Source organism: Lutra lutra, chromosome 2 (assembly GCF_902655055.1).
Source record: "Lutra lutra chromosome 2, mLutLut1.2, whole genome shotgun sequence".
NCBI classification, from domain to species: Eukaryota; Metazoa; Chordata; class Mammalia; order Carnivora; family Mustelidae; genus Lutra; species Lutra lutra.
Genome location: NC_062279.1, coordinates 181,095,677 through 181,121,219, shown reverse-complemented (window position 1 = coordinate 181,121,219; position 25,543 = coordinate 181,095,677). Strand labels below are relative to the sequence as shown.

General features: G+C 35.9%; 1 protein-coding gene across 1 annotated transcript in view; it reads left to right on the top strand.

Moving 5' to 3' along the window:
* The window catches only part of GABRA4 (gamma-aminobutyric acid type A receptor subunit alpha4), a 69,391-nt gene extending 58,350 nt beyond the window's left edge, over positions 1-11,041 (top strand). The window contains exon 9 of the mRNA XM_047719214.1: positions 7,243-11,041. Within this exon, the coding sequence (XP_047575170.1) occupies positions 7,243-7,761 (519 nt within the window). The 3' untranslated portion in view covers positions 7,762-11,041. The remainder of the gene's footprint in view (positions 1-7,242) is intronic.
* The last annotated feature ends 14,502 nt before the right edge of the window (positions 11,042-25,543 follow it).

The following is a 25,543-nucleotide window of genomic DNA, read 5'->3' as shown; positions in this document are numbered from 1 at the left end:
AAATCATTACCTTGGAGTTTAGTTTCAGCTGCTCTACCATACTTGTTTATTTCCTTATTAAATAAGATGTGTCTGAAGTCCTGTCAGAATGGCCTGGAATAAATGTCTTTACATTATTGGATTTTTTTTAATATGTGACTCACTGATATTCTAGAAGATAAACCTGTTCATTATTAGTCTTGTTTGTTTTTAATTTGGAAGGGTTAAATTACATTTTATTAAACTTCATTAGCTTCTCAAGCAAGCAATATGAATGAAGCATGTATTCTGCAAAGCTCGTCTTGGTCACTTTATCTCAGTGCTGCTAGAGTAATAAGTGGAGATGAATATTCTTTTTGCAGTTAATAACACTTCTTTGGAAATTGTGTCAGATCACAGTCATGATTGACGAATTGCTTGGATGTGCTCCTGTTTGCCCGTTGCTGCTTTAATTTGTTGGGAATGTTTGAGTCTGCCTCCTCGCATCTCTATCCCACCAGTTTCCTTGCTTTGGGCTATTGTGACTAAAGACAAAATGATTTCAAACTAAGTCATTTTTCAGAATTCAAATGAAGCTTAGTGCTTTCCTTGTTTGTAATCACTGAGTGTCTGCTGAATACTGATGTTGCCACTCAAATCTCAACATTGCCTCACTCTGACACAAAATTCCAAATTCCCAAAATTCAGGGGCTGCGTGAATAGTATTCCTAGTCAATCTCGTGCAAGCTAAGTCATCAGGTTTTTCAATCCTTTTGTGGTTTGTCACTATGGAAAATGACAACTACTTTTTACATAGTAGTCCTTGGACATCAGTACAAATAACTTGAGTATCATTTGGCTACTTGGCAGTAAGTAAAGTTTTAAGCCCCAAATCAGTCTAATTCTGCTTTCCTTTGTGTGGGGGCTAATATATAGAGCAACGAGACTCCTAAAGCATTCTTAGACTTGGGATTGCATCAAGGTAACATACACCGTGGGCGCTACCTGTAATATTCTAGAACCCTGCCCCATCAACAAAAGATTGGTAATCTGGAGGCCAGATAGAACATTTGTGACACTTTCTTTTCAATTTTTTTTATTTGAAAATAATCTTGATTCCAAAATATATCCATTTCAAGGAAATATATTAAAAAATGAAGTAGGTACCTGTTGTGTGCATTCTCCTACAGTGATTAATAAGATAGTCTTTATACTCTAGAAGCTTACTAATAGTTTTAACCAAGAATAAAAAATTTGATCTTTGCTTCTGAGTGATAATCCTAGTGGCACACTTCATACCACTCCCTCCATTTTCATAAAGTCTCTTGCTTCTTTGACTCTTTTTTTCCAAACACCTTGGATGGATCCTACCTCTTTGGCTTGGGGTGACTTTCTTTCTCCAGGTGTATTCTTCAAGTCTATACTTAACTTCTCTGCTATTTATAGCTTGTCTAATAGTAGATGTTGTGAGAATGTAATAGTATATCCAGTCTGAATATAATTTTCAAACCATCAAAAAGAGAATTCATATAAATATAAAATGGATATCAAAGTATTATCCGGCTCATTAATTAATGAGGGAAACACATAAATGGTAAAACTGGTTCAAAATCTTTCTAATGATTATAAATAGCCATTTAAAGAAATGGAGTACTGCAGTAAATACTACGTTAGATATAGAAGTGATTACTATCCTACGGGGCAACAAAACCATAACATAACCTTTGGTGGTCTTTTCTGCTGGACAGGAATCTACAAGTTAACACATAACTTCAAAGTGTTTGCACTCAAATCCAATATTAAATAGCAGAATCCAATTCAAGTAAGTTCCCCTACAAGCTTAATGATCCTTGGGTGGACTTGTTAAACAATACTCCACTGTGACATTAAAAGGACATGCTGTACTCTTTTCTGATTTCCAAGTCTTTAGTCAGTTTCTAACAATGTACCTGACTGTTACAAATACTTAACTGTTTCAAATAGATAGGTGTTGTTTATTAAGTTCTTTAATGTCTCCTCCACATTTGTCTATCAAGAGGCTGTAAAACGTGGCAAAGCGCTCTGTAAGTAACTCGCTGTATGACTTCAAGCAAGTCATAATCTCTCTGTTCTTACTTTCTTCACCCCTAAACTGAGGAACTGGAATTTTAGAATTTCTCTCCATTTTTAAAATACTGTTATTCTTTAAGAATGGAATTATAAAGGGCAAACTATCTTAGTCCTTTAGATAGTATGTGGTGTTAGGCAACAGGGCCCCCTAATGGTCTTTGATGAATTCTGGGAAGGTCAGCCTTCTACTTATCCCAGAATGTTTGAGAACTTCCTGCCCACAAGAAGTTTGGCGATGGGGCGCCTGGGTGGCTCAGTGGGTTAAAGCTGCCTTCGGCTTGAGTCATGATCTCAGGATCCTGGGATCGAGTCCCACATCGGGCTCTCTGCTCAGCAGGGAGCCTGCTTCCTCCTTTCTCTCTGCCTGCCTCTCTGCCTACTTGTGATCTGTCTGTCAAATAAATAAATAAATAAATAAATAAATAAAAATCTTTAAAAAAAAAAAAAAGAAGTTTGGCAACACCTTCTTAAGACCCTTGATTTAATTGGACTTCTACAGTCCAATGTTATCTACTGTCAAAGTAATACTCCATAAAAAACAAGTACAACGTTTCAGTGGCATACAATAAACATTTACTTCTGCTTTCAAGTCTATGGGTTAATTGGGAAGTTCTGTTGATCTTGATTAAGTTTGGCTGGGCAGTTCATCCTCTCTTAGCTGGGACAAATTCATGTGTCTAGTGATCAGCTAGCTGTTGGGTGACCTAGGAGAGCCTCACTGGGGTGACTGGCTCTGCTCCAAAAGATCTTTTTACCAGTTTAGTCCTACCTTGTTCTAGTAGTGTTGATGGCAGTGTTTTGAAGGAGAGTGAAAGTGAGGAAGAACTCTTAAGGCCAAGAAAAATGACATACCCATGACTTTCACCACATACTGTTGGCCAGAGGAAGTTACAAGGAAGCCTGTGGGGAAATAAACTCCATCTCTTGATGGGGGAGAAGTGGGACATTCATATCACAAGGGGGCATGAATATGGAGAAGGAGGAAAATTTGTTGCAATTTTTGTATTTAATCAACGATATAGTACATGATTCACAGTTAGGATTTCAGGAGGTTGTGGAAAGTTGTGGACCTAGAGGGAAAGAAGACAGACTCCTGTAAATATTCTTGTGCTTTCTTCTGGAGTCCACCTAAGTCACTTCGAGTTAATTTTCATCCTTTCAGGTCTTATTTTTAAAATTCACTCAGCAGGACTAGAGCTGTGTTTAGGGCTAATTATTTCATATTTCTGAAGCAAGATCATTGCTAGTACTCTACCAAACATTACACGAATGGTGAGATTTTAGAGTCTGGCTGGTGCAAACATGCATTATTCCTGGTTTTGTGTGTTCCAGGTACTGTTTCTTTCAATCCTTTTATGGGGTTCTTTTTGCAGCCTTGGGTAATAGTTCCTACTCATAAACTGATCTGTGCTTAGCAGAATAGTCCATCAATGGGGACTCTCTCAGAGTTTTGGAGTTCTCTCTCACTTTTTTTTTTTAGCATATACTTCTCTGTTATTTTTTCCTATGAACTCTAGCTACCTTGACTTCCCCAGATTCTGAGCTCATGTCCTCAATTCAGGGAATCTGGCATATTTCTCCTGGATTCTCCTTTCCTGTTCTGCTGCGTGGATCCCCTTTCAAGTTTGTTTCTTCTTTCTCAAGGATTATAGTTCTATGTTGTCAAATGCTCAGTGTCATCAAAAAATAATTGCTTCACATATTTTGTCCAGCTTTTATTTTTCTTGTTATTTCATACAGGAGAATAATTCAATCCCTTTTACTCCAGTCTGGTCAGAAGTGGAAGCCTTTGATTCTTAAAATTTAGTTTTAGGAAAAATATGGGTTTCTAAAGATTATGGGCAATGTGAATTCCTGAGGAAGAAAGCAATATGCAAATTTCAGATTATATTTGAAAACATGTTTCTTTACTGCTTGTTTAATTGGTCTGCCATTCCTCTCTTCCCTTCTCTTAATATATTCAGCATTTGTTACAGTTTGACCTTCACTATATTTTACCTTTTTTTATATTTTTGGCTGCATCATGTGTGTGGGTATGCATCTTGTCAATGACAGTGTAAGCTCTCTATATGTGGATATACCATATTCTTTATATTCTTCACTGTGTATATGACATTTCAAAATTAATGTTAATTGATTAACTATTATTCCATTCTGTAAAAAGAGACTCAGAATCTGAGGATTAATTGACATTTACAATGTGTTTCGTAGAGGAAAAGTTCAGGGTAAATAATGGTATCTTTAGCCTTTATGTTGGTGTCAATTTTGCTTTCAATTGTCTCCACAAGAATTCGGTGCCATATGTTAGACTACAATTTCTCATGAGTTCAGCTGAGCCTGCTTAGAAGACTACTCCAGACTGACGTGAAGAATACTTTCTAAACCTCTCAGATCTTACTTTGGCTCTATATTTTATGAGGCTTTTATTCTTTCTCTACTTAACAAATTTGAAGTCATAATCTACAAATACATTAGATATGGATTAAATACTTTCAGCCTACTTGATGGGCCTGGTTTTGAAAAAGGATTATATTTGTAGATTAGACATGTCTCTGTAAAATGAGCTGTTAGTTCATTGTATATGATTTTATCTGCGATATTCCTGTAGGCTGGCTCCTTCTAACCACTCACTTGTGAGTTGGTCTTCTTCCTCTCCTTCCTCACCTCCTCATTTACCTTCTATTTCATGGAATGGTAAGGGGAGAGGGTATAGAAGGCAATTGCAATATACCCTTAATGTATCTTAAAATAAACATAATTAGAAAGAAATTTTTTACAAACAAAATCATGGTATGTTCTAAAGATAGAGGTGACTAGTTTGGGAATCATTTGAGCATTATTTTCCTTCATTAGCATAGGCAATCTGTAGTCGGCTATACAGTTCCTTATCGTGCCTGTGAGAATATAAATAGAATTAATTTTAATCTTTATCATGCAACTGTATTCAAGTATAGTCTTGTCCTACACCTAAAATAATTTGATGGGGGGGGGCGCGCCTGGGTAGCTCAGTCAGTTAAGCGTCTGCCTTTGGCTCAGGTCATGATCCCGGGGTCCTGGGATGGAGACCCACATCCAGCTCCTTGCTCAGTGGGAAGCCTGCTTCTCCCTCTTCCTCTGCCTGCCTGCCATTCCCCTGCTTGTGCTCTGTCTCTCACTCTCTCTCTCTCTGTGTCAAATAAATAAATACATAAAAAATTCTTACAAAAGGTAATTTGATGGAAAATAGGGAGTTCCATTTTGATTTAAACATCCTTTCTTGGTAAATAGTTTGAGTTCAGATATTTGCGCAATGGTATGATGATGCCATTTATACGTCTAATATAATATAATTTGAAATTAATGCCCCTTTGTATTTTTATTATTGTAGTGACAATGTAAAGTGCATTAGGATCTCCAGATTTTATAATAATGTGTATGATTGCCTATGTAAGATTATGAAAGTAAACTTCATAATTTTTACATAATAAGTTTCGGAAATGTAAACTTAAAAAAATTTTTTTTAAATGTATGTATTTATACTCTAAACTCACTGCCTTAGAAAATCCTAGAAAGTACAATACACAGTACATAATTTATTTATTTATTTATTTATTTATTTATTTATAAAGATTTTATTTATTCATTTGACAGAGAGAGACCACAAGTAGGCAGAGAGGCAGGTAGAGAGAGAGAGAGAGAGGGAAGCAGGCTCCGGGCTGAGCAGAGAGCCCCATGCGGGGCTTGATCCCAGGACCCTGGGATCAGGACCTGAGCCAAAGGCAGAGGCTTTAACCCACTGAGCCGCCCAGGCACCCCCCACAGTACACAATTTATTAGCTATTAAAGCAATGATGTCATCACATGTCACTGTAGCCTTTGGGAAACTTCTGTTCACTCATGAAAGTGAAAGTGAAAAAGACAAATAACATCTTCATATTATGAATAGCTTTAACCTTGTGAACCCTATAAAAGAACCTCAGGAATCTGTCTTCCCCAAAGATCCTCTGGCCATAATTTGAGAACTACTGCACAAGTCAGTTAATGATGCTATGAAAATTGGCTCTGTCCACAGGAGGTGAAAATCAGAAGCTTAATTCACACCATACAAAAATAAATAAATGTCAAATGAATTAAAGGTGGGGGGGGGCGCCTGGGTGGCTGAGTCAGTTAAGTGTCTGCCTTCAGCCCAGGTCATGATCCCCGGGTCCTGGGATCAAGTCCCACATCAGGCTCCCTGCTCAGCAGGGAGTCTGCTTCTTCCTCTGCCTCTGCTCCTTCCCATGCCCATTCATTCTCTCTCTCTCTCTCTCTCTCTGTCAAATAAATACATAAAATCTTTTAAAAAATGAATTAAAAGTCTAAATTGAATAAGTGTAACTTCATTATCTTAGTGTAGATAGCCTGGCGATACCAAGGGGTGATGGAGCAATGGCGAGAAACCAGAATTTGCATACACTCATGGTGGAAAGTTTAAGTAGTTTTCCTGCTTATTTCAAACATTTATTTAACATATGTAATGTTGAATAAATTTCAAGGGTGCAAATATTCTACAATCCAGCAATTCTACTTCAATTTATGTGTCCCAGAGCCTTTGGAGTTTCCTTTTTTTAAAGAATGTCTTATACGTATGGATGGTTATTAGTGTTATTCTGTGCACAAGAGTAAGTAAAGTTCTTTCTGTTTATAAAACAAACATATATAAAACTTACTGAAGAGTATATAACCTATCACAGAATATCATTTACAATAAAACTGAACAGGGAAGTTGTACAGCTATCATCATGAGCTCCTAAACTAAGGTCAAGCCTAAGTCTAGTTTATAGTTCTAAAAGCCCAATGTGGGGCTCGATCCCAGGACTCTGAGATCATGACCTGAGCCAAAGGCAGAGGCTTTAACCCACTGAGCCACCCAGGTGCCCCCTAAAAGCCAAATCTTTCTATAGATTTAAATTCTGATTACTTCTAAGAGTGGACAATATTTTGAAATTGAAGATTTTTGATTCAGATTTTCAAATACATTCATGTTATTATTTAGTTAAGCATTTTTAAACTTTTACATCAAGCTGAATGGCTATAGCATATTAATAACAGTTTCTTTCATAGAAACAACTGATTTTAATTATTTGATTCCTTTACATTTTGTATAAATTTACCTAAAATGACATAATCAATGTAATTTTTAATATACCTTTTCAGAACACAAATGCCAATCTGAACATGAGGAAAAGAACAAATGCCTCAGTTCACTCTGAATCTGACGTTGGCCACAGAACTGAGGTGGGAAACCATTCAAGCAAATCCTCCTCAGTTACCCAAGAATCTTCTGAAGCCACATCGCAGTCTTACTTAGCTTCCAGCCCAAACCCATTCAGCCATGCAAATGCAGCTGAAACGATTTCTGCAGCAAGAGCACCTCTATCTGCTCCTCCTTCTACTCCTGGCAGAACTGGGTATGTGTCCCAACAGGCTTCCACCCACCGTGTGTTTGGATCAAGACTGGAGCGAATTAAGACCACCGTTAATACCACAGGGGGTCCTGGGAAGTTGTCAGCCACCACTCCTCCCCCTGCTCCACCACCACCTGGATCTGGCACAAGCAAAATAGACAAATATGCCCGCATTCTCTTTCCAGTAACATTCGGGGCATTTAACATGGTCTACTGGGTTGTTTATTTATCTAAGGACACTATGGAGAAATCAGAAAGTCTAATGTAATTTTGTTGCTAGAATAGTTTCCTAAAAGATGATGAACTTAATGCAGAATGCCTTTTTAAATGTTTTTAAAGATAAACCATTGTTCTTTATTAAAATAAAAAGTCTATGTAATTTTTACATTTAAAAAATTCAAGCCAGTTATTGGGAGAGTTAATTCATTCCTCAGTGAAGAGAGAGTGAGCCATCTTTCATTGCAGAAAAATGATTTGAATAGAATCAATTCAGCATTCAAATTACATGAATTGCAGACCATCTTGGAAATTTGGGACAAGAGAAATAGGGCTATTAGAGATACATGGCACATACTTATGCATTGAAATTTGAAAACAGACTATGACATCTTTTCATATACACTATGAATATCAATCAACCACCCAAAATTTCCCAGTGGCACTGCCCTTAATCCGAATTGTTTATTGGATATCATATGAGGTGACCTTTGGAGATCCTGCTAGTACCTGCAAGAGAAGGACTTTCCTTGTTAAATGAAACATTTTGAAAAGGAAATGGAACAAAGCAAATACTGACCAATGAGTGAAACCTCTGCTGCATCTAAAACAAAATCAGAGACCAGGGAAGATGTGTTCCCTGTCTTACGTTGGCCAAACAGGACTTAACCCTCGACTTGAAAATCTGTGCTTTGAGCCAAAGTTTAACTCATTGTATGAATTCTTTTTTACAGTAGTTCATTCAGTTATGTATTCTTTAACATATAGTTATTCAGAGCCTACTGTGTTCCAGGCACTATGCTACACACTGTCTCTCTAGGAAAGCTCTTTCACCTTTACCTACAATATTACTTGAATAGTAGAACAGTCAGTGCATGCTCATGAATCATAAATTAGCAGAAGATGTCGCATTCTTTAATGGAAGAAATTTATTTAAAGTCTGAGAGCAAATTGAAAATACTTGTTTCTCCTATATTGTAGAGGGTAACAATTAGTTTCACTAATTGACTTCAAAATATAATGAAAATGTGTGCAGGTTGTTCTCTAAATGAGAAGCACTGTGTACCTAAGAGTAGAAATCTGGGCACTATAAGATCATATAAATTATTTGTCTCAAATTTGATCAGAATAGTAGGATAGAATTTGATCAGAACCATAGACTCATCAGAATTAGGAACTCAACACAAGGCCTTTTAGATGCTTTTCCCAACATAGATCTATATGGCTGGTGAAATGCTAATCGTCAGGATAGTTTTTGTGTCGGTAGTTTTGTATTTCCACTTCTCTGGAAGTTTAGTGTTTTGGGGAAGGGCAGTTTTTGTATGGTTTCATAACAAAGGTGAGTATTTTAAAACTAAAAGAGCAGCAAAGGCATGGAGTAAAGAAGAAAAATCATAGCCAAGGGGTAGGATTCTGCTGACCCTGGTAAGCAATTTATCAGGATTTTCACATACTAACTTTTCTTTTTAATTATGTAGGCTTAACAACTTAATTGAATTTCTTGCAGCTGTCTTATGACACTAAATCTATGTCTAGTTTTTTGTTGTGTTGCTTCCAGATTTTTCTTCTACATTTCTTTCTTTCTGATCAGGGTTGTGTGAATGAATGTGTTCTGGATGCTTGGGGAAACACTTTGATAAAAATGGCTACCTTCCAAACAGAATCTCTTGTTTTTTTTGTTTGTTTGTTTGTTTTTAGAAAAGAAATCATATTAAGTATTTGCCATTGGTTTTTAAGTTGTTGCATTGCCTTGGAATGGTTGTATATGAGAACTGTAAATTGTGAAAATGCCAAATATTAATTGTGAGTCATATCTGAGAATTCCTCTTTGGTTATCACTCTAGGTATATCCTAGAATCGCTAACAATTTTAAGGCTGAAAGATGCTTTAAAAATCATCCAATACAAGTCCTCACTTATAAGTTGATGCCAGTAATATGAGGCCAAATAAAATTTGTATATGTGTATATATTTAATAAAGAGTACTTGTACAAAAGCTTATCATAAGTGATTTTATGAATGTAAGTAGATTTCTAGCCTTGAGGACAATGCTTAAAATTATTGTTGGAAGCTATGATTATTTATTATTCCAAGAAATGACCTTATTTCTTTAGTGAGGAATATATTCCTTCTTTATCCATTGGTCTATTCTTAAGAAATATCTTATGGCTTCCTTTTTTTTTAAAAAAAAAAAGAAAGAAATTCTTCTCCTATAAATATCACAGATTTTAAAGGGGTAAAAATTAATGATGTTAGAATTGCAGCCCAGGGATCCAGGTGAATGTATATTTTTCTTCTTTGTATATGAAGAAGATTTTAAAATAAATCAGGTAGCCAAATAAAGAGAAAGGGCAAAATTAACTAAGGATTCTTAATTGTTAATGTGAAGAGTAAATTGACCAGAAAGTCTAATCATTGATATAAAAAGGAATTTTTATTTCACTTGCACATGATGTTTATAATAATAATAATAATGCATAGTTTATTTTCTCTAACTGAATTTCATTATATCGAGTCACGGCTACATTTTTTTTTTTTAAATTTTGGTCATCATTCCTATCTTCCCAATAACTCAGAGCTATGTTAAACAAAACACTTCTGTGAAGAACCAGTCTTTTTACCAATAGCAAATCTTACAGGAGTCATTAGGAGAGCTCAAAGTCTTGACAATTTGTGAAGAAGTCTGGCTGAGAATGGTAACTGTGTGTATCTTGTCTTTTAAAGATGAAATTCAGAACCGTCTTACTCAGTACCAGTATCTATATCCTAGCTTTCCACTCCAAGTTGAACCTTATACGTAATTACTTCCAATTTACTCCAGGCATGACTAGGTATAATAGCATACTTAAATGGTTAATCTGCAGTTAAACATGACTTGTATTTGTTCATATACAGGGTATTTGGATAATGTATGTTTTAAGTCAGACCCCACAAATCTTGAATTAGAGATGGCGGAAAGTAGAGCCACTCTCTTACCTACTGATGGAAATGAATCATAGAGAGGCTGGTGACAAAGACAAAAGCAAGGGACTGGAATTAACTTTGAAAGGTCATTTTTCAGTCACTTCACCTTAACAGTGACCATGTTTCAAGCAATAAGTAAAAAATTTGTTTGTGGTTTATTTTACCCATGAACTAGTCAATTCTGCCTGACCTAGAAAAAAATCCCCACTCTGTTTTCCAATTGTCCCCTCTTCAAGATTTGTGAATAACTTGCAGTGAAAAACACCAAGTGAAGACATGGATGACCTCATTTCATGTTCTGACTCTATTTTGATTTTAAAGGAGTCACTTAGGGGCACCTGGGTGGCTCAGTCTTCAAGCATCTGCCTTCAGCTCAGGTTTGAACGCAGGGTCCTGGAATCAAATCCCACGCCGGGCTCCCTGCTCAGTGGGAAGCCTGCTTCTCCCTCTCTCAGACCCCCTGCTTGTATTCCCTCTCTTGCTGTCTCTCTTTCTGTCAGATAAACAAATAAAATCTTTAAAAATGTAATAAAGGAGTTGCTTAACCTTGCTAGGCTTGATTCCTTATTTATAAGAGGATGGGAGGATTAAATATTATCTAAGCTTTCTTTTAATTTTAATATTTTCTGATTCTCATAGTAGACTAAATACAAGCATTTCTTAGAATAGATACACTCAAAACTTTGTGCCACAAACAGATGTTTCTGGGGAAAAAATCCTGATTTTAGTTTTACTGCCTAATTACTTATAAGCTCATGACTTGACTCAAGCTAATGTTCCCTAACCTTAAGAAAAATAAAACCAGCTTAAAAATAACCCACGACCCTCAGACCAACTAAGAAAACAAAACCCAAACAAACAAAACACCCATCTCCATTTAGATGAGATATTTTCTTCCCTGTGGAAGATTTTATTCTTTAAAGAATTTGGGTTTCTCTTTTCTGGGTATTTATTCATCCTTACTAATTGGACTCCTGCTCCATATTATGTATTATGCTCATTTTTAGGTATATACAGAGAAATAAAACTGGTTTCTTTCCTTTTATGTGGTCCCAGTCTGGTAGTGATAATAGATGTGTAGGCAATAACTATAGGGTAAAATAAGTACTTCAGTAGTATCGAGTAGGCTAAGACTAGAGTGGTATGAGTGAACCCTCACCTAAAACACAAAAAAATATAGAGGGGTATCAAAAACCTTAATAATCAAGATAAATAATATTTTGAAAGAATATTTTTTAAAAATCAAAATTCATAAAAAAACCTATGATTAACAAAATACCCAAATTTTAAATAAATATTGGATTAGTATTAATATTTTTTTTTCTTTTGCATCAAGCTTTACTATTGTTCAGCCTGGCCCTGACCCAGAGGGTGGAAAAGGATGCATGTAATTTTATAACTTTGTTTACGGGGAGGAGAAAAGCGTAATGGCAGGGAAGGCTTCACAGAGATGATTTTGAATGGAATTGTGTGAAATAATTTGGAGGTCCAGCTCCTCTGCTGACTTCTGCAAACAAACAAACGAAGAAACAAACAAACAACAAGAGCACATTTTTTACCACCTCCTGAAGCATGAAGAACTCTTACTACAAATTATAACAAGTGGTAGGAGGTAAGATGAATTCAGGGAAGTGAAAGATGGTGATGTTGGAAAGACCTGCTGGAGCTGGATTAGAGAGTTTTGTGTAAATTACTGAAGAAATTGGATTTGATCCTGGACTAGTGGCAATTTATTGAAAATCTTGCAAGATAAGATGAAAATGAATATGCTATGCTTCTGTTTTAGAGAATTCACTTGATTGCTGTGTGAGCTATGGAACAGAGGGCCACGAATCTGGAGATCATTCAAGAATAGAGATGTCTCATCTTTCTTTTCTCTCCCAGTTAATCTTGGCATTTCATTTCTTTGTTTGAGTCCCAATGACTTCATTGTCACTTGTGAAAATGATACATAATTGTTAAAAGTGAAGATAGGTATTGTAGAAATTTAAAACGATCTCAAAATCCCACCTCCAAGAAAGTGTTAATATTTCATGAATATCAGGCCAGATACTTCTGTATAAATACAGTTATATAGAAGAGTAGAGTGAGTGATTAAAAGGCAGTTTTATAAAGTTAGGAGTCAAATATTTCATAAATGAATGTTGCTAAATAATTTTTGAACATTGACTCTACCTTTATCTAAAGTTAAGATTAAAAATACTGGGGTAAAACTGGAGAAATTGTTGAAATTTAGATAGTTTCGAATAAAGCAAGAGATTCTGGGGACTCTGTGTGTTTTTATTCCACATTTCAGTTTTTATTTCAGGAAAGCTTTTTTCCTATAGTGTGTCTAAATGATTTTTCTTTGTAAGTGCTAATTATGTTCAATCTCTTTTGCCTCTGTAACTATTTATAATATTTCTTACAATCACTTTTGTATTTATAAATTCATTGTCAACTTTTGTCAACCATAACCCAAGTGAGTTTTCAGTTGTGTTCATTCTAGTCTGAACCTCTAATGTAATTTTTAACTGCATAATGGTTTTATTCTTTTCCATTGCTTTCTTGGCCTGTGCCATGTCATATTTTCATTTCTTGCTACTATATTTAGGATCTATTAAAACATTATCTTTTCTTTGAGCTTCCTATTCTCCGATTAATGAGATCATGTCTATAATTTGAGACTACAAATAACTCTTTATATAAAGTTTTCCTCTGTTTCCTGAAAAAAATTTTTTTTTCTCTGGTATGAACTCCCCCTGCATTTTTTTTTTTTTTTTTAATTTATTTGACAGAGAGAGATCACTGTAAACAGAGAGGCAGGCAGAGAGAGAGAGAGAGGGAAGCAGGCTCCCCGCTGAGCAGAGAGCCCGATGCGGGACTCGATTCCAGGACCCCGAGATCATGACCTGAGCCAAAGGCAGCGGCTTAACCCACTGAGCCACCCAGGCGCCCCTCCCCCTGCATTTTTATTGTGTTTCTGCTTCCTCTCCCTGTGTTTCAGGCTGATTTCTTTCTATTAAGCCCTGAATGAAGCCAGCTCTTTACTGAACACTATGTGGGAAGTGACGGGGAATGAATCAGAGCAGCCCACAGAAGCTATTTAAATTTCAGATTTCAGGCCCACCTCCCCAAATCCGTTTTAACTTCTGCCCAGGGACCACACTTTTCTCTATTTTTGACATTTGGTGTTCCATGTGGCTCACGGTGTACAACTCCCAGTTTTCCTTTCTCAGTGTTGTTAGCACTGTAGTGATTTTCTCCCCTTCTTCCTGTCTCTTGCATTCACGCTAGTCACCTGCTTTACCCAGCACGCTATTTTACAACTATCAAATACAATCTATCAGCAAACTTTTTCCTTATACCCATATTCCACCATTTGGGTTTTTGTAACTGGAATTCTATAAAGACAGATTTTGTTTTTCTCTTGCCTGTCCATTGTCCATCTCATGGTGGCTTCGAACAGTCTTTGAAGAATGTCTCAGGACCATGACCCTGAGTGAAATCTAGATCCTATCCAAGATATGTGCTGTGAATGTGCTTTCTTCCATCAGGGCAAAATGTGTCCCTGTTTGAAAGCTATTTATCACTGTTTGTTGCCGATTCCTTATAATTACAGATGTGGTTTCTTTTTTTTTTTTTTTAATTCTTCATTATTTATTTTTGGAAGGATTTCCTAGGAAAACAGTGAAATGTAAGTGCTTTTATTTCACCATCTTCAACTGAATCACCATCTATCACTTGTATTTCTGTTTGGCGTGGGGGTTGACCAGAGTATCTTCTCTAACAGCCAGAGCTCTGTGGTTTTTTCCCTTTTGTATATCAGGTGTTACTGGAACCAGGGAAGAAAACTGGATTAAATCTGTGACAACACAGTTGATAGAATATACTTCCCTTTAAGGGGAGAAAAAGAAATTACAATAGTAGGAAATAAATATTACAATTAACCTTTGACTGACATATCCTTTTTCACTCTTGTATTTGTGAATGGCATGGTTTATTCCATCCTTGGAGATGTTTGCTGATAAAGTGGCACATGTTTGTAATCATTTTACTGATTATGTATATCGTTTCCTACTTCAAATATACAATAAATCAGAACTTTCATTTTTCTAGGTATGTAAAATGATTGATTAATTCTAAGGGAGTTTTATCCAAAAATGAATCAAAATCCAGTTTTCAGCTAAAGCCATATTTTATGCTATAAGACATTGAATGGCCATAGTAAATAAGAACTTAAATTTTCCACTGGTTTCTCCTTTAATGATGAAAACTCCTTAACAATTTTATGCTAGAAATGTTGAGAATTGAAGAAGGAATAAAATATTCTGTTAGGTTTTTCAACTGTAATGTTGCACAAACTGAGGAATAAAAACTTACCTGCCTGCTCTTTGAATAATTTTAAATTATTTGTTTAATTGCACAATTAAAACTATTCTTCATTATGGGAGTAAAGAAAAATATTAATACATATTTCATCATATCATGAAAATTAAATTTGTTATCCTTCGAGCTTTATTATTCTTGCTCAATCAGAATAGCAAATAATAAAGCACTTTATTTTAAACAGTATAAAATTTGGAGGAGACACAAGTGTTTTGATTTCATGGGAAGACAGTTTTCCTACAAAGTAGACACTTCCTGAGCTTACACAAATCATATTTGATCCCCTGAGAATGATGATTTTTTATTTAATATTATTGTCACAATATATTACAGTAAGGAATACACCGTCATGCTTTTCTTTTTGCAAATTGTTTTTTCATCATTTTATTTACTTTTCCATCATGATAAGTATACTCTTTAATCCCCATGTTTTTGCAATTTGTTTAAAAGAAAGAGAGAAATACTGGTTTAGGATTTTATTTTTCTTAAAGATTTATTTATTTATTTGACAGACAGAGATCACAAGTAGGCAGAGAGGCAGGTAGAGAGAGAGGAGGAAGCAGGCTCCCTGCTGAGCAGAGAGCCCGATGCGGGGCTTGATCCCAGGACCCTGAAATCATGACCTGAGCCGAAGGCAGAGGCTTAACCCACTGAGGCCCCCAGGTACCCCAATACTGGTTTAGTATTTTAAAATAATTCATCAGAAAATGATTTTTTAATGTCCTTAAAGCAAACTTATCTTGCTTTCAAAGCTAAACCTATTTATGATAATAAACTTCCTTTGCTTCTTAAAAAAATTACGTGTGTGTGTGTGTGTGTGTGTGTGTATGAGCATAACATTCTGGAGTAATTCAACTTTCAGTTCTTCATTAACGGATGATTATTTATTTATTTATTTATAAAATATTTAATTTATTTATTTGACAGAAAGAGAGAGACAGTGAGAGAGGGAATACCAGTGGGGGAATGAGAGAGGGAAAAACCAGGCTTCCCACTGAGCAGGGAGTCTGATGTGGGGCTCAATCCCAGGACTCTGGGATCATGATCTGAGCCGAAGGCAGACACTTAACAACTGAGCCATCCAGGCACCCCTGTGGATGAGTATTTAAAATCAAAAGGACTTAAATTTCTATAAAATTTTATCACAGATACTTATATTTTATGATTAATGTGTTGGAGCTAAACTCTAGAATTATTAAAATACAAATATTGTATTTAATGCATTTTTTCTATTTAAATTTGAAACAATAAACATAAATATATTTGGAATTTTTTTAGTTTAAGAACCTTTTTTGTTTATAAATATAATTCCTTTAAATTGGTCACAGTATTGTTTTGGACATGATATTTCCCTTATTTTTTTTAAAAAATATCTTACTTATTGACTGTGGATTTTGAGAAACAAACTGAGGGTTTTAGAGGGAGGGGAGTGGGAGATGGGTGAACCTGGTGGTGGGTATTAAGGAGGGCATGTGTTGCATGGAGCACTGGGTGTGGTTCATCATACACAGTGAAGCTTGGAACACTAAAAAATAAAATAAAATAAAAGAATAAATTGGTCACAGTATTGTTTGGACATGATATTTCACTTATTTTTTAAAAAAACTGTTTTACTTATTTATTTGTGGGGGGCAAAGGGAAAAGGAGAGAGAGAATTTCAAGCCAACTCCCCACTGAGCATGAAGCCAGACAAGGGGCTCAATCTCATGGCCTTGAGATCATGACCCAAGCCGAAGCCAAGAATCAGAGGCTTAATCAACTGAGCCACCCAGTCATCCCTGATATTTCACTTTTGAAGCCTTGCCTCATTCGTTAGTATTCATAGTTTTCCCTTACTCTCATTCCCCACATGACCAATACCTTCATCTAGATTATAGTTTTGCCAAGTTTTCATGGTCGGGAAAATTCTCTGTGGGTGATATGGATGAAGAAGAGTGATAGCACCCATTATATTTGATGTGGTACAATGAAAATGTTACATATGTGATTTTGCTTGATCAAAGGGGTGTCAAATGTATATACATGTCTTTTTTATTCTGATGCATCAAAATGGATAAATTAGAGCAATCTATGACTTAACTCTAACTTGTGAGACCAAAGTAAATGTCTGAGAAAGTCAATGAGGTTAACTTATAAAAACTTGTGAGCTTATGCTTTTCAATATCCAGTTCAGCAGAGTAGCTGTGTTTACTTTGTTGAGATGAAGGGTTTTGAGCACTCTGATGCCTTTAAAGTTTTATTTTTGTTTTTATATTTTATAATGTATCATAAAATGTTTTGAATGTAACCCTCCTTGTTCTGAAACAACTGTTTTCTGAAGAAAAATTCAGGCTTGTGATTTGTACCTTTTAAAAAAGAGAATGTACTTGAGAGAAAAAAAAAATTGATCACAGGTTTTCCATAACACACACATATAGACACAGACACTCTTGTATAAATACATACTAACAAAATACATAGTACATGCAGTATTCTTTTTTTTGTTGTTGTTCACTTTTATGACATATTAAGTCCTTCCATATTTAACTGTATTTGGTCATTTATGGACTGAATGTTTGTATTTCCCCAACATGCGTATGTTGAAATCCTACTCCCATATCATGGTATGAAGAAACGGAGCCTTTGGGAGATAATTAGGATTAGCTGAGGTCATGAGGGTGGAGCCCTCATGAATAGGACTAGTGCCCTTTTAAGAGTCACTAGAGCTTGCTTCCTCTCTCTGCTCTGTGCCAAGTGAAGATACACTGAGAAGTTAACAGTCTGCAACCTGGGAGAACCTGACCACCCTGGCACCCCTCTCTAAGACGTCCAGCTTCCAGAACTGTGATAAATACATTTCTGTCATTTAAACCACCTACTCTATGGTATTCTGTTATAGCAGGGCAAACTAAAGCCAATTCCTTACTTCTGTGAGAACATTTCTATTAAAATATTAATATTTAAAATGCATAGCACCTTTGTTGTGTAGTGATATCTGCTTTTATAATTTCTTTTTAAAATATTTTATTTATTTACTTGAGAGAGAGAGAGAGAGTGAACACAAGCAGGGGAGCAGCAAGCAGAAGAAGAAGCGGGCTCTCCATTGAACAGGGATCCTGATTCAGTGCCTGATCCCAGGACTCTGAGATCATGACCCAAGCTGAAGGAAGATGCTTAACTGACTGAACCACCCAGGAACCCCCTCACCTTTTTTTTTTTTTTAATTTTTTATTTTTTCAGCATAACAGTATTCATTATTTTTGCACCACACCCAGTGCTCCATGCAATCCGTGTCCTCTACAATACCCACCACCTGGTGCCCCCAACCTCCCACCCCCCACCCCTTCAAAATTCTCAGATCGTTTTTCAGAGTCCATAGTCTCTCATGGTTCACCTCCCCTTCCAATTTCCCTCAACTCCCTTCTCCTCTCCATCTCCCCTTGTCCTCCATGCTATTTGTTATGCTCCACAAATAAGTGAAACCATATGATAATTGACTCTCTCTGCTTGACTTATTTCACTCAGCATAATCTCTTCCAGTCCCGTCCATGTTGCTACAAAACTTGGGTATTCATCCTTTCTTTTTTTTTTTTTTTTTTTTTACAGCTTTATAAACATATATTTTTTATCCCCAGGGGTACAGGTCTGCGAATCGCCAGGTTTACACACTTCACAGCATACTACTACTACTACTACTACTACTACACTACTCACCATAGTACATACCCTCCCCAATATCCATAACCCCACCCCCCTCTCCCAACCCCCTCCCCCCATCAACCCTCAGTTTGTTTTGTGAGATTAAGAGGCACTTATGGTTTGTCTCCCTCCCAATCCCATCTTGTTTCATTTACTCTTCTCCTACCCCCTCAACCCCCCATGTTGCATCTCCTCTCCCTCATATCAGGGAGATCATATGATAGTTGTCTTTCTCCGATTGACTTATTTCGCTAAGCATGATACCCTCTAGTCCCATCCATGTCGTCGCAAATGGCAAGATTTCATTTCTTTTGATGGCTACATAGTATTCCATTGTGTATATATACCACTTCTTCTTTATCCATTCGTCTGTAGATGGACATCTAGGTTCTTTCCATAGTTTGGCTATTGTAGACATTGCTGCTATAAACATTCGGGTGCACGTGCCCCTTCGGATCACTACGTTTGTATCTTTAGGGTAAATACCCAGCAGTGCAATTGCAGGGTCATAGGGTAGTTCTATTTTCAAAATTTTGAGGAACCTCCATGCTGTTTTCCAGAGTGGTTGCACCAGCTTGCATTCCCACCAACAGTGTAGGAGGGTTCCCCTTTCTCCGCATCCTCGCCAGCATCTGTCATTTCCTGACTTGTTAATTTTAGCCATTCTGACTGGTGTGAGGTGATATCTCACGGTGGTTTTGATTTGTATTTCCCTGATGCCGAGTGATATGGAGCACTTTTTCATGTGTCTGTTGGCCATCTGGATGTCTTCTTTGCAGAAATGTCTGTTCATGTCCTCTGCCCATTTCTTGATTGGATTATTTGTTCTTTGGGTGTAGAGTTTGCTAAGTTCTTTATAGATTTTGGACACTAGCCCTTTATCTGATATGTCATTTGCAAATATCTTCTCCCATTCTGTCAGTTGTCTTTTGGTTTTGTTCACTGTTTCCTTTGCTGTGCAAAAGCTTTTGATCTTGATAAAATCCCAAAAGTTCATTTTTGCCCTTGCTTCCCTTGCCTTTGGTGACTTTTTTTTTTTTTTAAGTTCCACAGGTTTCACTGATGACCAGATCCTCTTTCCTGAATACTAGGTAGAAAGTGTCTGCCTTTTATTTTCAATATTGATAAGAGAGAATTAGAATAATGTAGGAGAAAGAGGAAGTCAAAATAAAAAAAAAACTATTTTCAAATGAAAGTATCAATAGAAAAGTAGGAAAAATAAGGTACTGGAACACATAGAGGTATATGGCTTTCCAAACTAGGTTACTTCAATTTTTTATATGATGCTAATTTCATTTGTTTTAATCATTGGTGAATAATTTCTGCATGGCTCATTTTTGAAGTAGAATAGTTAGAAGTTAATTTTCTTTCTAATTGGAAGCCAGAGATCACTGCTGGCTGAATAATTATGAAAAACACTGAGGTGGTTCAATAATCATGAACTTGTTTATAATGTTACCTAACCTATATTATCGTGCCCTGTGCATTCTGAAAATTAATTTCTCTCACAAGGAAAATTGCATGTAAGTCTTATCATTATATTCAACTACGTTTTCTTAAAGTCAAATATACATCAATCCTTTGAGTACTTAAATGTTATCCCTCTCTTTTTATTCTGGAAAATGTAAAATAATGTCACTAGTTAACATTGGTTTGGATAATGTTCTCATTTGAAAACTCTTCAGGGTAACATTCCTCAGTTTGGTATTCTACTCAAACGGATTCATGAATCTGTATCATTAGTGTTAAGATAAATGCTAATTAGTGGCATCATTTATTAAGTAAGGACCATATGTCTGCTGTGGAATAATACTGTCAAGTTGCCCTATGTGCGTTTATCATTTGAAAACTAAACAGGCTGATACATGCACTGGAGGAAGATATCTCAACTGGCACATTACTCCAAAATTTTGATACATTTTTATTTCTTCCTTGGCTTCAGTTACTTGTATTTTGCCTACTAGTCCTTGTATGGTATCAAAACTCCTTCCCTCACAGTTTGTGGTATCCTTACCAGTGCCACGGAGAGAATACAAATCCCTTTCTCTCTTGTCTGCAAAATGGAAAAGGTAAAGGCATCATTCTATTTTTGTATATATTTCTTATTTTTTACATTTTCACATACAAAATTTTCTAACAAATACATCATGTAATATATGATAGTCTTCCATAAATGAGAACAGTATTTTTTTCACTCATAAGACTAGGTCCAGTGTTTCCTTTAGCAGAAAAGCAAATATGAGGTAAAAAGCTATTACTCTTTACTTTGGAAAAGGTTGCATTGTGAATAGAATAATACCTCTGGCCACTCTAAGAATAAACCATACACATAATTGAAAATGCCCTGTAGAGATTGTGCTAACTGAATTATTCAAATACATTCCTCAAGAGCAGACTTAAAATGCTGGCATTCCTCATAAAAGTTGAATGATATGTAATTCATTTTCCATTACACAATTACTCCTTGCATTTCTGTTCAAGTGGTGGCCTTATTTCCAGCTCCTTGGTCTCATCTCTCCAGCCCCATCCATTCTACACACAGATGTCATAATATTTCTGTGCATTTCACACTTGCATCTCTATTGACTCTCCAACACTTCTGGGATAAAAAAGGAATTCCTTACCATGACATTCAGGGCCTAACACAACCCAACTATAATGTCACCTTCATCCTCTCCTTCCCTCTGTTTTATGATCTAGCCACCCAGAAGTACATGAAATTTTCTGAATATTCTCTGAAATTCTCTTTGTGCTTTTTCAAATGTGCTAAATCCTTTGCCTCACTAGCCTTTTTCCTGTTCTTGATTTGTGATTTCTTATAAATCATTGCACTAATATTACCACTAACTGAGGCCATCTCTGATTTTCCTTAATAGAATTAATCCACAGCAATTTCCCATTTCTCCTATCACTCTTCTGTAGTATCTTTTATATGAAATTATGGTAACATATCTGTTTTTTATTTGTAAAATAAATAAAAATATGTGTTGAATATATTTGGGCAAAAATGAATAGACTATTATCCTCTTTGATCAAAAGTTCACAGTTTTGTGACACCTGGGTATCTCAGTCAGTTAAGTGTCTGTCTTCGGCTCATGTCATAATCTCAGGGTCCTGGGATGGAATGCCCTGTCAGGCTCCTTGCTCAGTGGGGAGCCTGCTTCTTTGTCCCTCTGCCTGCCACTCCCCTTGCTTGTGTTCTCTTTCTGAGAAATAAATAAATAAATAAATAAATCTATCTTTCAAACAATTCACAGTTTTATCTTATACATTTGAGAAGATTAAAATAAATAAGCCCAGGGGCGCCTGGGTGGCTCAGTGGGTTAAGCTTCTGCCTTCCGTCCAGGTCATGATCTCGGGGTCCTGGAATCGAGCCCCGCATTGGGCTCTTTGCTCATTGGGGAGCCTGCTTCCTCCCCTCTCTCTGCCTGTCTCTCTGCCTACTTGTGATCTCTCTCTCTCTGTCTGTCAAATCAATAAATAAAATCTTTAAAAAATAAATAAATAAATAAACAAATAAGCACATTGTCTGACGACAAACTGAAGTTCCTAACGTAATGCTTGTCAATTTATAGTTTTATTTTCTTTTATTATTTATTTACTTATTTTAGAGAGGGAGAGAGGGGAGAAGGGGAGGGACAGAAGGAGAGGGAAAGAGAGACTCTTAAGCAGGCTCCATGCCCAGCACAGAGCCTGATGCAAGGCTTATTATCATGACCCTGAGATCACATGTAGGTTAAGTTTATTGGGTAATTTGAATTTACTTGAGTGCCAAAGGGGACAGGTATGCCAACAATAATGTGCAGTTTATTTCTGCATTTGGTAAAATAATATTTAATTGTTTAAAAGGAGTAGGCAGAACAAATAACATTGTACAATTCGAATTTAAGATTGTGTACTATGGCCAAAACAACCATTTTTAATGCTTTTAACTGAAGGTATTATTATGGCTCTACAATCGTACTTCTGTCATTTACTTGATAGAAATGGAGGGGGATTCAGATGTATCTATTTCAAAGTTGTTGTAAGATTGTATATATTTTATTAAATAATAAATACAACTTTACCGATCTTGACTCTTTTCCTCACATACCCCTTGATAGGAGAATATATAGAGAGAAAATAAAAGGTTCAGCTTCACAGCATAGCATGGTTGAAAACTCCTCTTTATACCCCTGAGAAATTCCGTCATTTAAGTCTTCAAATAAATTTGTCATTCTTTGACAATATCATGCTTTGAATTACAAAACATGACTTATCCAGACCATATGGATTGTTTTGAAATAAATGCTCAGATAAGTAATTGTGGGATAGGATTGATTCCACTAGTTTCAGAATTGACATTACATTGTTGTTCTGTGAAAATCTTATTTTTAGTAATAGTATAGTAGTGCACTGCTAATGGCACGCTGTACCAAACTCCCACCTATAGTAAGAGTAGGAAGAAAAAGATGATATAAAGGAAATAAAAGGGTGAGAAAAAATGAAACAATGGTAAAAAGTATTTTCAACAAAGTTCCACAGTGATTTTTACAATTGGCAAGGAGTACTATGAAATGAAATACTTTACAAAGCAGGGATGCCATTCCACTATTTCTAGACCAATTTTCAAATTTGTATGACCCCAAGTTAACTTTGGGACACAGAAAAAAATGGAGAAGACAGAATGGTGAGTCTTTTTCAATTAATATATGTGATATATATTTAAGCTTGTTGTTCTTATTTCTGAATGGTTTGCACAGAAGCATAGATAGTTAGTATAATTCTGTTGTGTACATAAATAGCCACCTCTATGGAGGGTTGTTGATTTTCTGGATATAAATACAAAACTAAAACCATTTCTCTTACCTTATGACTGACTGGCAAGAAATGACTTCCTTTGAATACAAATTGATCTTTATATTATTATGTAAGAATAATTGAAAGATAGAAAAGAAACTGTGGAAGTAAAATAGAGAAAGTGCAGAAATTCTCTGAAGATATAAAACGTATAAAAGCAAAATGAATACTTCCAATTTGTATCTTTGTATTAACATGCCTTCTCTTTGGGAATTCCTAACTATTCCTGGTAATAAACACTTCACGAACAGATTACATGTAATCTAGTATTTTATTTTATCTTTAATGTTTCCATGTTACTCTTAAAACTACATGATGTATGCCGGTAATATTGTATGGATAGGAGATTCTATACAAGTTGAATCTTATTTAAGAGTTAATATTTTTTCATTTTTCTCTTTTGAGGAAGGAAATGTGTCTGATAGTGCTTAATAAACTTCTTCAAGTTTTGGTGGCTTAGAACAACAATTTATTTGTTTGTTTATTTCATTGTTCTCTTGGCTCATCTGAGTGACTCTCTCTTGGAGTCTCTTATATAGTTGCAATCAAATAACAGGTAAGGAGGAATCATAGGAATTGCTTTCACTCACGAGCCTGATGCCTGGACTGAGAGAGCTGCAATCATGGTGGCTACCTCAGGATGTGTTTTCTTTATGTGGCTATCCTGGGATTTCTCATGGCATGAAGTCTCATCGGTCAGATTTCTTAAAGAGCAGCTGATTTTCCCCAGGGCAAATGTTTCAAGAGATAGGAAGTAGAAATAGTAAGTCTTTCAATGCCCATCCTACAAATGGGCACAAATATGGCCCTTGTGCCAAATTCTATAGGTCACAATAGTTGCAGAGTCTCTCAGATTCAAGTAGAGGTAACACAGATTTAACCTCTCAATAGGAGGAATGTCAAAGAATTGTAGCCATCTTTAATCTGCACTTGTACTAACATTACTAGTGGCCCCATTTAGTGAGCGTCAATATTTCATGCCTTCTTAATAGTTGAAAACCTCTATGGAATTAAGCTATATCAGCCCTAGATTATCCACAGTGAAATATTAAAAAAGGTCTTGGCATAATTTGCTTTATAATCAATATGGTGTTTCAGTTGATGAAAAATAGTTCAAGTTATTCGTCCCTTTCATCAGATATTTGGTGTGTTGTTGTGTGTACTGTTACTACCTAATAGACAAACACCAATCCAGAAGAGAAGGTGTAGGAGAAGAATCATTTATCCTTCAATAAAATCTATAGAGAATATATATCTCTACATTTATAACACATAAAACAAGACTCTGAGAGAACTGGGTCACATGTGTTTCTGTCAGCAGGGTGTAAGAATTAGAGGTCATTCAGGTTCCAGGGAAAAGAATTGCCAGCATAGACCAACTTCTTCCTAAAGCTTAGCTAAAAATAACAACACAATTAAGTAATGGGACTCTGAGCTTTGGGATTGTGACAATGAAGATATTGTAGCCTTCTGCTAATATTACACCATCCCATTTATTGTTCCTTCATTTAGCTAATTTACTTCAGGCCTGAGAGTGAGCTGGCCGTTGAGCCAATTAAGTGGAAATTGAAACAAGGAAAATTTTAATTTTGGGGGTGCAATTTCACAAATTCAGACAGTCAATATAAACAAGTTCTTAGAAATAAATGGAGATGTCAGTTCTGTCAAATACACTGAAAACCATTGGTTTAAAAAGGAAACAAAACCAAAAATTTGCCAGGAAGCATAAAGTAGAGCCTCTCAGAAAATCATGAAGTTGGTCAAGTTGTAGGGATGTGTAGGCTGGTATCATAGATTAAACATGTTGTATAAGTGCTAATACAGTCAGATAATTATTTTAGACTCAAACCATTTCTTGATCTGGCCATATAATTTTATGAAATTTTATCCTAAATTCCACTGGTGGTTGTTTTTACCCTATCAAAATCATAGGGTTACAGTATGGTGGTCAGCATCTAAAAGCAAAGAAAAATCAACCACCAAGTA